General features: G+C 47.5%; 1 protein-coding gene across 3 annotated transcripts in view; it reads left to right on the top strand.

Annotated features, from left to right (window-relative positions):
* The first annotated feature begins 12393 nt into the window (after positions 1–12393).
* ATE1 (arginyltransferase 1) overlaps positions 12394–15120 on the top strand; it is a 153104-nt gene continuing 150377 nt past the window's right edge. For 2 of the 3 annotated variants that reach the window (XM_006831417.1, XM_006831418.1), the window contains exon 1: positions 12828–12933. In XM_006831417.1, the coding sequence (XP_006831480.1) occupies positions 12828–12933 (106 nt within the window). Of the gene's footprint in view, positions 12485–12827; positions 12934–15120 lie in introns of those variants that run through there. The other variant, XM_006831419.1, reaches the window with a different exon arrangement.

Below are 15120 nucleotides of genomic sequence, written 5' to 3'. Positions count from 1 at the left end.
ATGTTCAGCCATTTCAGGAGGTAGCATATGATCAAGATCCGATGGTACTGAAGGAAGAAGTTCAAGCTACACTGAAGGCACTGGTAAAAAACAAGTCTCTAGGAACTGATGGATTACAAATTGAAATAGTTCAACAAACATGCTGCATTGGAGGCGTGCATTCATCTAAACCAAGACAATTGGAAAACAGGGCAGCCGATTGGAAAAAACCTATATTTGTACCCATACCAAAGAGAGGCGACCCAACAGAATGTGGGAATCATCAAACAATATCATTAATATCACATGCAAGTAAAATTTAGCTGAAGATAGTTTAAAATGGTTGCAACAGTACATCGACAGTGAACTACCAGAAATTTAAGCCAGTTCAGAAAAGGACGTGGAACTAGGGATATCATTGCTGACATCAGATGGATCTTGGCTGAAAGCAAAGAATACCAGAAAGATGTTTACTTGTGCTTTATTGACTATGAAAAGGTTTTCAGCTATGTAGTTTATGACAAACATTTGCAAAGAATGGGTATTCCAGAACACTTAATTATGCTCATGCGGAACCTGTACGTAAATCAAGTGGTAGTCATTCGAACAGAACAAGGGGATGCTGAATGGTTTAAAATCAGGAAAGGTGTGTGACAGGGTTGTATTCTTTCACCATACTTATTCAATCTGTATGTTGAGCCAGTAATCTGAGAAGATGGATTATACAAAGAATCAGGATTGGAGGAAGACTCATTAACGATCTGATAATCAGCTGATACAGCCTTGCTTGCTGGAAGTGAAGAGGGCTTAAAACACTGAAGATAAAAAAATACAGTTTTTAGTATAGATTGTATCTCAATGTAAAGAAAACAAAAATCCACACAACTGGACCGCTACATAGCATCATGATAAACGGAGAAAAGATTGAAGTGGTCATAGAGTTCGTTTTGCTTGGACTCAATCAATATTCATGGAAGAAGCAGTCAAGAAGTCAGAGGATGTATTGCATTAGATAAACCTGCTGTACAAGACCTCTTTAAAGTCTTAAAGTTCAAAGTTATGAGGGTTTGAGAATTAAGGTGCACCTGGCTCAAGCCATGGTATTTTCAGTTGCCTTGTATGCCTGTGAAAGTTGGACAATGAATACCGCAGATTGTAAAAGAATCGATGCATTTAGATTATGGTGTTAGAGAAGAATATTGAAAGCACCATGGATTGTCAAGAACAAACAAATCTGTGCTGGAAGAAGTACAGCTAGAATACTCCTTGGAAGCCAGGATGGTGAGACTTGATCTCCCATACTTCAGAAATTTAGTTAGGAGGGACCAGTCCCTGGAGAAGAGTGGAGGGTCAGCGAAAAAGAGGAAGACGCCCTACTAGATGGATCAACACCCTGGCCGCTGCATTAGGGTCAAATGTAACAAGAACTGTGAGGATGTTGTAGGATCTGTGATCTATAAAGTTGTTGTAAGCTGGAATGGACTCAATGGTACTTAACAACAACAACAAAGTTTTTTTTAAAAAATAGCTAAGTGTTTTTCTAAAAATATTTCCTGGGATGGGGATGGGGGAGCGGTTGGTAAATAAACATAGAAGGCGAATTATTTGTGTAAAATATAGGTGTATGTGACCTGGTTGACTTACTGAGGAGGGACTAGTTATAATCTTTCATTATGTAAATGAACTTTATCATTTATAAGCACCTAGTAAGCTATCCCCTTAGGTATATTAAATGCACTTTATCATCTATAAATATCTCATAAGCTATCCCCTTGTCCTCCCTTTTTTTTTTTAGGACTCAAATGGATACTGAAATGCAAACAGCAGAGAAGCATGTGTTGTATATATTGTATGATTCAACATTTTTAAAGACATAGTTTTTAGTAAAATGCAGCTTTTGATAGTTAATGAATTTGTCTTGGTCGTCTTTGATTAAAGGAAATTCACTGCCATGTTCACAGTATAACTGTAGTTACTCTTTATTTTCTGATGGAGGGCCACTCCTTCCTCCACTCCTGTCCCATTGAAGGTAACAGGTAGGCAGACTGTTAATGACCTAATGAATAATGGCATCTCATTATTTTAAAGGTAGCCAGTCAACCAATAGAAGGTGGAACAACATGAAATTGTTTTGGTCATAGAAAATGGCCAAATATCATCAATTTCCTATGACTCTGCCTGTGATTTGTTTACACTCTCTACCTTAAACCATGCCCCTCTTTCTCCTGTCTTAAATATTCTGATGACTCTTCCTCAAACTCACTCAGCTGTTGGGTTGGTAACCTCAAGGTTGGCAGTTCAAACCCTCCTGCTACTGTGGGAGAAAGATGCTCCCGTAAAGGTTTACAGTCTCGGAAGTCCTATAATGGGTCACTCTGAGTTGGGAATGTCACGATGGCAATGGGGTTTAGGTGGTTCCTTGTTTCTGTCCCTTCTCCTCTTTAAATAGCGAGGCATCTAGCTGCAATACTTGTAGATCCAGTATTTCTGGTTCAATTTTTTCTTTGCCAGTAGATTCCACTTAGAAACAAAAACAGGGGGTTTAGGACTTAACTACTCATAACTGAAGGAACACTAGTATGAAAAATGTATACAATAATCACAAAAATAATTTAACCTTTATTTTTCTCTAGCTGACTTCTCAAAAATGGTGGCATGCTCAGGAACTTCCTTTGAGGTGGTTTGTCTGTATCATCCTCCTTTTTTGACTTTTCCATCAGAACGGTCACTTCGAGAAGTGCTTTGCGGTGAGGCTGGACAATTGGGTAGGCAGTGACCCATTCAAATTCTTTGGCCTTCCCTTTCTTCACTGGAGATTTGGGGCAAGGAGGGACTTGGTTACAGAGTTTCTCAGCCTCTTTTTGATCGTTCCTTTGCTCCGTGAGTTCTCGCCCTCGAATCATACGATCTCGGTGACCCTTCATCTGTTTGCTCACCCACGCCACCTTGTGCTTCTCACTTTTAGTTTGGGGTGTTCTCTGGATCTTTTCAATCGGTGATGATGTCTTGCGGGGGGACACGTCAATGGGAATTCTTTTGGAGAGCAGGTGGTAGTTGTGGTCCCTGAGGCCTCTGGCGCGCTCGGCACGATAGGTGTGCTTCTGTATCTGGCTGAGCTCCCTTTTTGATACGAGAAAGTCCCATTTTTTAACACCTCTTGTCCTTTCCCTCTGCAGTTTTTTTTCTCCCTCTGTTTTGGTTTCCCATTGTGGAAGCATACTGCGCTTCCAGTCGTCCATCAGCATTTCTTGATATCGATGGTAGTAGTATGCCTCTGCTTGGGCAATCCGGAAGTCAAAAGACAGCGCCTTGAGCTTCTGAAGGGTTTCGTCCTCCTCTTGAAGCTTGTGGGCTAACAACCTCCTCACTTTTGAAGAATGGGTACCACCTAAACGCTTGTCAAAGGCAAGTGTGAAGAGTTTTTTAAGCTGGTTTTCCTTTATCATAGCTCCATGCACGTATCTGCAGAGGGCTGCTGGCCCTGTCTGCCCCGCCCCATCCACTCTTAACCACATCTTGGGTCTTTCTCCTCAAGCCCCCTCCCGCAGTGTTCCCTTCTGGTTGAAGACTTTGCCTCCAATGTTGTATTTCAGGAACGCCTTCCTCTTCTCATCGCCAAGGCAACCACCACCTTCCATCTCTACCCAGACTTGGCCCTCCTACCTTTACAGTGGAACTGCCACTCATCAAAAGCCAACTCTTCTACCTCTGGTTTGTGAACACCAGAAACATCAATTTTGCCATGATCAAATGACCTTTTCTGCACCACCAGAATCCCCCTCTGTTGGCTCACTCCCACCACCATGAGAATGTGCTTCAATAGACACCATCTTTAAACAAAAGGATACTTCCTTTACGACACATCACCCTGGCTGCTAAACTCTTGGAATTGAACTTTCTTGAAGGTGTTCACTTCACTTTTTCTCTTCAATCATCTCAGCTGGGTTTCCATGCCCCTGGCACGTCTCTTGGTTACGCACGTCTAGTTCATGAGTGACTTGGCGTTGCCACATCCCCTGGTCCCTTTCTGTTTCTATCACACTGGACTTTCCCAAGCATTCACTGGAGGTGACTGCTCTCTGCTCCCTGAGACACTTTCACTTTCTTTTCTGTTTTCCAGGCTGCCTGCAGGTCATGTGAAGAAGGAAAGCCATCCTGGGCCCTCCAAGCTAGCCTAGTCAGATTTTCCTCCATCGGTTCTGCTGGTCTGTCTTTCCCATGTAACGTAGGACAGTCTAGCAGGGAGCATGTCCCTGAAGGAACATTTCCGCTTCCCTGGGTATGGATGGTCTCAGCCATCCCACAAGGAGGCTGACCCAGTGTCAGGACTGTTCGAGAGCCAGGGGTTATAACGACAAAGCAGATGAGGCCCATGAGGCTGCCCTGCTCTTGCCTCGTAACCTCGTCTCCACTTGGAGTCTTATACCAGAGTGTTTTTCTGTCAGTCTCCCCCTTCCGAGCCCTGTCACTTCTAACTCCAAAAGACCTCTCAACGTTCCCCCCGCCCACAGGCTTCACGTCAACCAGCTGTCCCAGCCTGTTGTTAAGTGCTGTCAAGTTGGTTCCGACTCACAGCGACCCTGTATAGGGTTCCCGAGGAGTGGCTGGTGAGCTTGAACTGCTGACCTTGCAGTTTAAACCAACCATATAGTTCAGAACAGCAAGTTTCTCCCGCTGCCCCCAAGGACTGTCATGCCTTTTTTTTTTTACTTGTGAAAATACACACCACAAAATACTCGCCAGTTCAAACATGTATAATTTAGTAACATTAGTTACAGGCTGCATTTTGGACAGCCACCACAGCGATCTTTTTCAAAATGACTCCACTACTGTGAACGGAGTCCTGGTGTGGCACCGTGAGTTAATGTGCTGGACTGCAAAGTCGGTTTGAACCACTAGGTTGTTGGTTCAAGCTTGCCAGCTGTTTCTCGGAAACCCTATTCAGGGTCACTCTGGGTTAGACCAACTTGGGCACTTAACAACAACCACCGTGAACATAAACTCAGGATGGTCTTTCTGTTACATCGGTGTGAGCTTGCCATGTTCCAGCACAAGCCTTAGACTAGTGGCCTTTGCCCCTAATGGAGAATCGGGAACTCTCGGCATGGCCCGGCTAGTCTGGACCATGATTCCCTCTCCAACCTTCTCAATGGAGCTGCTTGCTTGTGTTACTCCAGTTATACCAGCTTTTCTGTTCCTCAAAAGCTGTGCGGTCTGTGGTACGAGAGCTGTAGTTTCAGATGCTCTTCCTTTGGGCTATAGCACCTATGTGTACATTGGCTAGGTGTCGGCTTAAATGCCACTTCTGTCTTCTGCGTTCACATCTATAAAACCCCTATCGTTTCAAGACACTTGTCGCTGTTCATTTGTGGAGACTGACAAGTGCAGAGTGAGAGGAAGTGGCCAGCTGGCCCATTGAGGGTCCACAGTCAGGACGTGGGCAAGAATAAGGGGGTACGGCGGCAGTGCCTGGGCCCATGGTAGACAAAATAACACCAGGTGTGGGGAAAACAACCAACCACAAAGGGGAAAACCTTAATGGTCAAACCACCAAGCAGAATGAGCCAGTCAGAGAAGTAGCACCAGGAGCAGCCAACCACCAAGGGACAGACAGGGGTGGCACCCCAGTTCTGAGAAGCCTACACCCCTTTACACAAAATCAAATAAATATGATTAAGACCTAATCAGTGAAGGGTGGCATCAGCCCTGCTCCTGGGGAGGGCATCTGGGACCAGGAAGAGAACACGGTACTTAATGCCCATGCTCCTGACTCTGTGGGGTCTGTCCTTACTCAGGTACCTGTCCCCATGCTTCTGGAACATTCTATGCTGCAACAAACTTAGTGCTTTGCTGAAGATTTTGATCTACTGATCTTTGTCTCACTTCACAAGGAGACAGGGCTTGCTGGTCCTGCTTCATTCAGATACCAAACCAGGTCTCAAGCCCACGGCATCTTGCCCTGTGAACTTGACAGAGAGTATGTGTTTACTGCCAACCTGTCAGAAGCACCTTCCATGTTGATTTGTTCATCATTTTTGAACCAAAGGCTGAATTGACACTGCAGGCAAAGACCTTTCCCTAGAAACCCTCACACCTTTTCTACTCTGCCCGTTCTTGTCACGACCCTAGGACCACGACCCTGTGTGACCACAACCCCATTTCAGGGTCAGCGCATGTTCTCACCTGAATCTTCTTTTCTAGTGGGGATTGGGAACCCACTGAAATCCGAGGGTCTTCAGTATTTTTGGCCCAGGCCAATCTAGAGATGAAAAAGAGAAGGAAGTTATACTGGGATTTGGAGAAAGGTTTCTGGAAACTTCTGCTCTGGTATGAATTATACTTGGGATCCACTGCCTAAAAATTGATGCTTTTGAGTTATGGTGTTGGAGGAGAATATTGAAAGTGCCATGGGTTGCCAGAAGAACCAAGAGATCCATTTTGGAAGAAGTGCAGCCAGAGTGCTCCTTGGAGGCCAGGATGGCCAAACTTTGTCTTTCATACTTCAGACATATTGTCAGGAGGGACCAGTCACTGGAGAAGGATATCATGTTTGGTAAGGCGGAGGGTCAGAGAAGGAGAGGAAGACCCCCAACGAAATGGATTGGCCAAGTGGCAGCATCGATGGACTCAAGCATGACAACAGTAGTGAGGTTGGCCCAGGATTGGGCAGTGTTTCGTTCTGCGGTGCATAAAGTCACTATGAGTAGGTGGCACCTAACAACTACAACAACCACTGCCTATACATAGCAAAAGGTAATTTCAGCAACAATAGGCAGGTTCTTTGTCCCTGCCAAAGCTAGGAATACTTTCTGGTCAAAGTATAAACAAAAACCCACACTGTGTTTTAGGTTGGTAATGTCAGAAGCACCTTTCAGTTAACGTTGAAGAGGGGAGTCCAGGTTGCTGTTTCAAGAAAACAGGCTGCTGGGTTTTTTTTTGTTTTGCTTTGCTTTTTTTTTAATAGTTGGTAGGGCAGAGAATTTAGCTTTGTGAGAAACTAAGTTTTCAAAGTTGGCAAGTCCATTTTAAGTTTAGAAAAAAAAAATCCCAGAAGTATGTTTAGATCAAAATAATGTGTTCCTGTTTGCTTTTTAAGAAAAATGAATTCCTTTCTTGGGTGGTGCAGACAGTCAATTCACTTAGTTGCTAACCCAAAGGGTGCTCTGGAAAAAGGCGTGGCAATGGACTTCTGAGAGCCAGCCACTGGAAACCCTGTGGAGCTGCCTTAAAGAGACAGACCCTATTTCTGCTTTCCTGTTTCTCTTTTCTAAGAGATCCTTACAGTGCTGTTTCCGTACCAACACTTACTTGGATGCACTCTACACTAGGCGCTGTGCCAGAAACTATTCTTATCTTCAGAACAACTCATTAGGCTGAGAGGCCCCAGATTGGCTTCAGGAGCTGGATTTGTGTCTGTGGGACTCCGGAACATCTATTTGCTGTCCCTGTCCTGCCATCCACTGCCGTCAGGTTGGTTCTGACTCACAGTGACCCTACAGGGCAGCAGGAATAACTACTACTTAGGATTTCTGAGAATGTAAATTTCGGTGGTGCAGATAATCCTCATTTTTCTCCTACAGAGTGGCTGGTGGGTTTGAACCGCTGACTGTGGGGTCAGCAGCCCAAAGCTTAACCCATGGCACCACCAGGGCTCCTTCTATAGTACCCTTGTTCCAGTATAAACAGGAAGGATGTAGCACCTACTGTTCTTCTGTGCTCAGACCCAACCACTCTAAGTCTGTCATCAGCAAAGACTGACAGTCAGAGGTTGCCCGTGGGTCCGTGGAAGGTCCCCCACCAGCTCCTTTGGTCCCCTGGGGACTTTTCACAGGTTCCTGGGCCTTTCGCTGTTTCTCTTTGGTGTCTCTGGCTTCGGCCAAAGCCTTCTCTATCTCCAGCTCCACGTACAGCATTTTTGGGCTTTGCCCTCATTCACAGCGCCTGCCCCGATTCAGCTGCTCTCCAGCCTCTACTCTTCCCAGGTCTGCGAGGACACCCTTCCAGCCCTGCACAGCCTTTCCGCTCCTGGGGCTGATGTGGAGGGCTCCCTGGGGCATTTCTAGGGTAACCAGGAGAAGTCACAGGCTGCTTGTGTGTCATCACAGTCCTGAACTATGGGGGCCACTGTGAGGTGGGAGGTGAAGACATAGTCTGGTGGTAGGGCTGGGCTGCGTGCTCAGACAGAGCCCTCCCCCCACCTCTGTGCCTCTCCCATGGCAGCTCTTGGCCACGTCTGTCCATGGTGAACAGACACTGGGCCTGTCCATGAGAGACCTGGTCCCTGGTCTTCGCTCAGAGTGGGCCCCACAGGTGCCCTCAGTTGTTGGTGGTCACCAGAGAAGTGTGCTTAATTACATGCTCACGGCTGCTACGGATTCTGAGCTGTAATAGAGTTCGAGTCACACATTTGGAGTCTGGGTGTGGTGCTGTAGGATAAGCACTGGACTGCACGATTGGTTTGAACTGCAAGGTGGAGTGCTTCAAACTCACCAACTGTACCTTGGAAATCCTATAGGGTCACTATGAGTTGGAACCAACTTGATGGCACTTAAACTTCATGGCCCGATAGCATTGTACCATCAGGAGTGCCCAGGATTCACTGAGCCAGGAGTGGTGAGAAGTGCTAAAAAGCACTTCTATTCGTTCTGCCGCAGGAGCTGTGTAAGAGAGGCCCCTTTTTGTTTCCTAAAGAAACATATGCCATCCTGGGTGTAAGTCTCCCCTAAGGAATTCACTTTATTAGAATGAAAAAAAGCAACTTATAAACCACATGAACCTAGAAGTACTTTTTACCTAAGTACTATGTTTAAAATGTTCTCTTTCCTAATAAGAATAAATTATGGGATTGTCCTAGACTGTGTTCTCTACAGAAGTAAAACCAGTGAAACTTAAATATTGTGTGCAGATCTAGCTCAAGGAAATGGCTCATATGATTACAGAGGCTGGCAAGTCCCAAGTCTGCAGCTTGGGTGTCAAGCCGGAGGCTTCTCCCGGCTTAGCTGTAGGGGCTGGCTGACAAATCCACGATGAGCAAGTCGGATAGCAGGCTGACTCATGGACTCGAGGCTGACAGGTCCAAGATCTGAAGGTAAGATGGCAGGCTACTGGTTTGCAGACTACAGACGCTAAGGAATCTCCAGGTCAGCAGGTACTACAGCAGGCTGCTGGCTCAAGTCCTAAGACCTGGAGGTCAGCTTAAAGGAGTCAGATGCAGGAGCCAGAGTGAGCAAAAAGCTCAAGAGCTTTGCCACCCTGTGGATGCTGCAGGCTACAGCCCCCCGGAGACTCCTTTTTACATCAGATCCTGGCTGCAACCTGAGTAAGGATGACACATCCCACTCTAATCCCCTCACCTAAGAGCAGGCTGGTGCCAGCAGACCATGTCTTGGGGGATGCTCACAGCACTATGCAACTGCCACATTGCTGCCAGACTAGAGAATCAGGGTCCAGCCAAGCTGACACAAACCTTAACCATGACAGGATAAGGCGTATTTATAAAGCAGGGAGATAAACAAGGAACTTTTTGATAACCAGTCAGGTTGAAAAAATAAGCAAAGCATGGTTCTGGGTTCTGCTCTTCTGTAATCAACCTAATGAGAAGTGTTCTTTCTTAACAAATGTTAACCTGTTCCTAAATTCTAATCATGCTTAGGTGTTGTTAAGTGCTTTTGAGTCAGTTTCCATTCATACCATTCCTGTACTGTGTTTCCAAGGAGCGGCTGGTGGGTTTGAACCGTCGATCTTCTGGTCAGCAGCTAGGGAGACCAGCCATGCATGCCAACACATGATATGGTGGTACATGTGGGCTGCTTAAGTATGAAGAGGGGAGGAGTCATTGTCTAGAGAGCATGGAAGGGTTTGTGAAAGAGGGAGAGCTGCTTGAAGTGGATTGGAACAGAGCTGGGGGTGGGGGACATGCTGAATGGGTGGTGGAAATGTGGAGCTTGACTCTGCATCACATGTAGTCATGTAAAAAAAGGAGCCCAACCGAGATGGTGCACAGTGCAATCCCAAAAGCTCCTTTGATGGCATGTAGGACAGATGAGCCTGGGAGGACGGCCACTGATGCCTCAAAGAGCCACGGATTCCCAGAGCACTTACTTATTTCCACTGAATCAAACTGCCAGTCCTTCAGTCTATCCATCCTAGTAGCAGCTGGTGGTTATGAAGCACCAAACCAGACTTTATGGTTTGAAGGCCAGCGCCACACCAGGAGTGCCACACCTTAGCTGACTGAAAATACCATGTCTTGGCCAATTTTAATCCTCAAACTGACATCTATGCTCTTTAACACTCTAGAGACACATTTAGCAGATTTACCCCATGCCTGTCCTTTGATTTCTTGTCTGCTGTTTCCATGTTGAAAAGGAGATTACACAAAGAACTAGGGAACTTCCTGGGCATATCCTAATGATTTACTAAAAGCAGCCAATGAGATGCATGTTAAAGCTTGTTATTTGGTACTGTCAAATTGATTTCAACTCGTTGTTGTGAAGTGCCATCAAGTCGGTTCCGACCCATAGCGACCCTGTATAGGGTTTCCAAGGAGTGACTGGTGAGCTTGAACCACCAACCTTGTAGTTCAAATGGCTTTGCAGTCTGGCGCATTAACCCACACCACCACATGAGGATTCCAACTTATAGTGACTGGTCCTGTATCATACTGATTTATCTTCAAGGTTGGGATTCTGGCATTGCAATCACCTTCTGACTAAGACTCGGGGTCCTAGTTTTAAGTTATAACCCAGCACCAGGTATCCAGATAGTTAAAACCCCAGAAAGAATCTGATAACTGTTCTAACCTGCAATATTGTACGGATTCTAATCATGGTCTTTTCCCTGCTTCTGGAGTCCTACCTGGGACAGGGTTGACGACCTACCACCAATCACTGTGTGTGCTCTTGTCTTTTCTGTAGTATACAATGAATGTCGTGACTGGGCACATGCTGACAGTTTCCTTATCCAGTTAATTCATTGTTTTTGTCTTTGTCTTGTTTAAGGTTTAATAAAAGGGCCTCAATAGAATATTGATGATGCTGGAGTCTTTTCTCCTAGCACAAAACATCGCTCCAGCCTGATCTGTGGAGTTCCTGTTGCGGAAACTGCTCCAAGTCTTCAAAAGAGCACAAAGCCCGTGCAGACAGTCTTCTCTAATTAGCTAATTAGCTAGACTAAGGAGCCCTGGTTTTGCTGTAGGATAAACATTGGGCTGTTAACTGTAATGTCAGTGGTTCAAACCCACCAGCTATCCGGGAAGAACACTGAGGCTACCTGTTCCCATAAAGATTGACAGTCTTGGAAAATTTAAGGTCACCGTGAGTTGGAATCCGTTGACCTAATGGCAGTTGTTGTTAAGTGCTGACCTATAGCGACCCTGTATAGGGTTTCCAAGGAGCAGTTGGTGAGCTTGAATCACCGATCTTGCAGTTCAAAAGGCTTTGCAGTCTGATGCATTAACCCACAGCGCCACACCAGTAGGTTTTGTTTTTTAATTGTTTGGCTTAATGGCGTCTTCAGCAAACCAGTTTTTCTCAAGACCTGGGTTCAAAATCTAGTTCAAGGCACAGCTTGGAAGTTCACCTAAATCCCACGAGACTCCACTTGTCACTACTTCCATGGTGATGGCTTAGGGGATGACTCAATGCATGAAATTATTAGGCTAAATCCCCAGGCCCAAGTGCTGAGAATGCAAGACTCTAGAGATTAGCCTTGGAAAAGAATCAACTTGCCTGTTCCCCTGAGCCAGGAAATTTTGTTAGTGAAAATTTAGAGCTAATTAAACAAGCTTTCTTCACTTTTCTCATACATCAAAATCGCCCTGCCTTGCAGATGTGATGTACAGACATGACGATTAGACTTTACTTTTGGCCACTGGGGTCATCCCCTAATAAACACGCTTTTCTCCTCTGGAGCCCCGTGCACTGCAGAAACAATGGACCACAAGATGGGCAGTTCAAATCCACCAGGGGCTCTGTGGGGGAAAGAGGAGGCTATCTGCTCCCCTAAAGATTTACAGCCTGGGAACCGCTAACAGGGTGTGTGGGTCGGAATCGGCCCGATGGCAGTGGGTTTGGTCTTTAGGTTTCTACTCTACCTTGGGGGCTGCCTGTTGGCTGCAGTGCTGTAGGACAGGAACCCGGTTTTAGGGTCACAACCTTATGACAGTCAGAGGTCGCTCAGGGGTAACTTTCTACGGGAGATCGCCAGGCCTTAACTCCGAGTACCCACCTCCGGGCCTCACTTTCCGTGTCTGTAAAATGGGGCTGAGGCGCAGGTGTGGGAGGGCTTGGCGGGCACGACACGGCCGGGGCGCGGGGTCGGGGCACAGGTGCCCGCTGAGTGGGCCTCGCTTCCCCCGCCCCGCCGAGGCGGCCCTGGGGCGCCGAGAGGCGTGGCCGGCCCGCAGGAACCCCGGCGGCCATGGCCTCGGTGGTGGAGTACAAGGGCCTCAAGGAGGGCTATCACTGCGGCTACTGCGACTCCGAGGAGGGCAAGGCGTCCTGCGGTGAGTGTCCCCAGGGTCACACCGGGTCGGGGAGCAAACGGGACCCGGCCGGCCCAGCTTCCTCGGCTCCTGCCGGCTCGCGGCTGCCGAGATAGTTTCCCTCCGTCTCTCCGTCTCACCCTCACTGAAGATGGCAGCCGCTCGTTGGGAAGGAAAGGAAAGAGCAGCCGACTGCCCTCAGCTAAGATGGCGCTCGCGGCGTCGGTCCCCGCGGCTCGCGGCCCGCCTCGGCCTGTGGGCGTCCGAGCGGCTTCGCTCGAGCCTGGGGGCCGCGGCGCGGTGCATTGTGGGGTGGCGGCGGTGTGCGGCAACGGCTGGGCGGCCGAGCTGAGCGGCTGAGGCCATGGCTTCGGGGGCCGCGCTGTCACCTAGCATCGTAGAGTACTTCGAGGGTGAGGACTTCTACCGCTGCGGCTACTGCAAGAACGAGTCGGGCAGTCGCTCCAATGGTGAGCGAGCGGGGCCGCGGACGGGAGGGTTCAGCGGGGCTCTGTGGCATCTCGGGGGTCGCGGCGTCCCGGCTCTGGCTGACCGCTCGAGGGTCGGCTGGGGCACCCTGTGTTGGGCCGAGGCTGTCAGAGTGGAGCCCGGATTTCAGCTCGGAGCCAGCAGGGACGCCCCCAGGGGCTTCTTCTCCCAGAGCCGGCGATTGTCACGCCTGAGAAACAGTTTGGGACCTGATGCCGGCCGGTGGGATTAGGGTCAGACTTGCGTAAATGTTGGGGTGTCGGGGCCGGGAAGTAGAGAATGTTCCCATCCTGCGAGTGCGGTTATAGAATTCCTGATAGTAAGATGTTGTAAAGTGCCGTCGAGTCGGTTCCGACTCATAGCGATCAGGATAGGGATTCCAAGGAGCAGCTGGTGGGTTTGAACTGCCGACCTTATGGGTCGCAGTTCAGTGCTGATCCTACAACTGCACACCAGGAGTTCGATTTGTTGTTGTTGTTGTTAAGTGCCGTGGAGTCGGTTCCGACCCATAGCGACCCTGTATAGGATTTCCGAGAGCAGCTGCTGAGCTTGAACCATCAACCTTGCGGTTCAAATGGCTTTGCATTCTGGTGCATTAACCCTCAGCGCCACACCAGGAGTCCGATTGTTGTTAAGTGCCATCGAGTCGATTCCGACCCATAGCGACCCTGTACAGGGTTTCCGATGCTGTAAATCTTTACCGGAACAGAAAGCCTCGTCTTTCTCCTGCGGAACGGCTGGTAGTTTCGAACTGCTGACCTTGCTGTTCGCAGCCTGATTTGTAACCACTACACTACCAGAACTCCCTAGGAGGCCTATAGTCAGTGTAAAACGGGGTGCAGGGCACAGAGCGTGAGCGTGTACACGTAAGTGTGTTCCCATGGACCCATGACCTGCGGTAAACTGGTGTCCATGATCGCAGCTGGGACTAAAACCTATCAGCCACTCTGCGCGAGAAAGATGAAGCTGTCTGTTACCCTAAAGATTTACAACCTCGGAAATCCTAGGGAGCAGTTGGGCTGTGTCCTACGGGGACACTATGAGCGGAAATTCACCGGAGAGCAGTGGGTTTGTATATCCTTATCATTCCTTCTACCTACCTCACAACAAAGACAGCCTCCAGTTTGTTTGCCCCCCCCATCTTGATTTGGAGGGGTGGTGGTAGAAAGATTTGAGGTTTGTAAACAAAAACCACCATGTTTATTCTCTGCCTGTCTTGCGCTTGCAAATGTTGTAGAATCGAGTGTTTTATCAGCAGGCTAGAAAACTGCTGTGTTGTGGATGTGTATACATAGACAGTTTTCATTAAAAAAAAAAAAGTTTACAAGTGCCCTACAGTATGGGAAAGACTTCATCTGCTCTGATTTACTCAATCATTAAATGTCTTTTATGAGGTACTTTTGTGGGCAGAGGGTGTGGAATGTAATTGCAGCGGTTATGAGTGATTATTGTGAAAACCAGCTAAGCGGAAACAGGCTTACAGGACAGGACAGGGTTAAATGGAGAAAATAAACAAGTCCCAAAATGGCTTGTGAGACATGGTGACAGCCATGAAGAGAAAACTAGAAGCAGAAAGCAGGATGTTGAGTGTGTGCTGGGGATATGAGGGGAGCCTACTCGCTCTTTTTCAGAGTTTTAGGATTGTGATTATCTCTATAACAAATAAGTTATGTTAAGTGTCTAAAATCATGATAAGCACTGGACTGAGTGAGATCTGCAGTGTTGGCAGTTCAAACCCACCAGCCGATCTTGGAAATCCTATACAGGTTTAATATGAGATGGAACTGACTTGATGGCATTGGACGCCTGGTATGTCGCTGTGGCTTAATGCGCCAGCCTGCAAAGTCCTTTGAACCACAAGGTAGGCAGTTCAAGCTCACCAGCTGCTCCTCAGAAACCCTATACAGGGTCGCTGTGGGTCAGAGCTGACTTGACGACAACAAATTACTAGATTGCTAACAATCTTTCATAAGAGGAAACTGGTTAATATAGATGTGGACAGTGAATAAGGAAGACCGTAGAAGAATTGATGCATTTGAGTTATGGTGTTGGAGGAGAATATTGAAAGTGCCATGGGCTGCCAGAAGAACCAACATATATGTGTTGGAAGAAGTGCAGCCAGAGTGCTCGTTGGATGCCAGGATGGCTAAACTTTGTCTCTCATACTT

Source organism: Chrysochloris asiatica, unplaced genomic scaffold (assembly GCF_000296735.1).
Source record: "Chrysochloris asiatica unplaced genomic scaffold, ChrAsi1.0 scaffold00003, whole genome shotgun sequence".
Classification (NCBI taxonomy): Eukaryota; Metazoa; Chordata; class Mammalia; order Afrosoricida; family Chrysochloridae; genus Chrysochloris; species Chrysochloris asiatica.
Note: the sequence above shows the minus strand (reverse complement) of the source record. Positions and strands in the feature narration are given on the sequence as shown.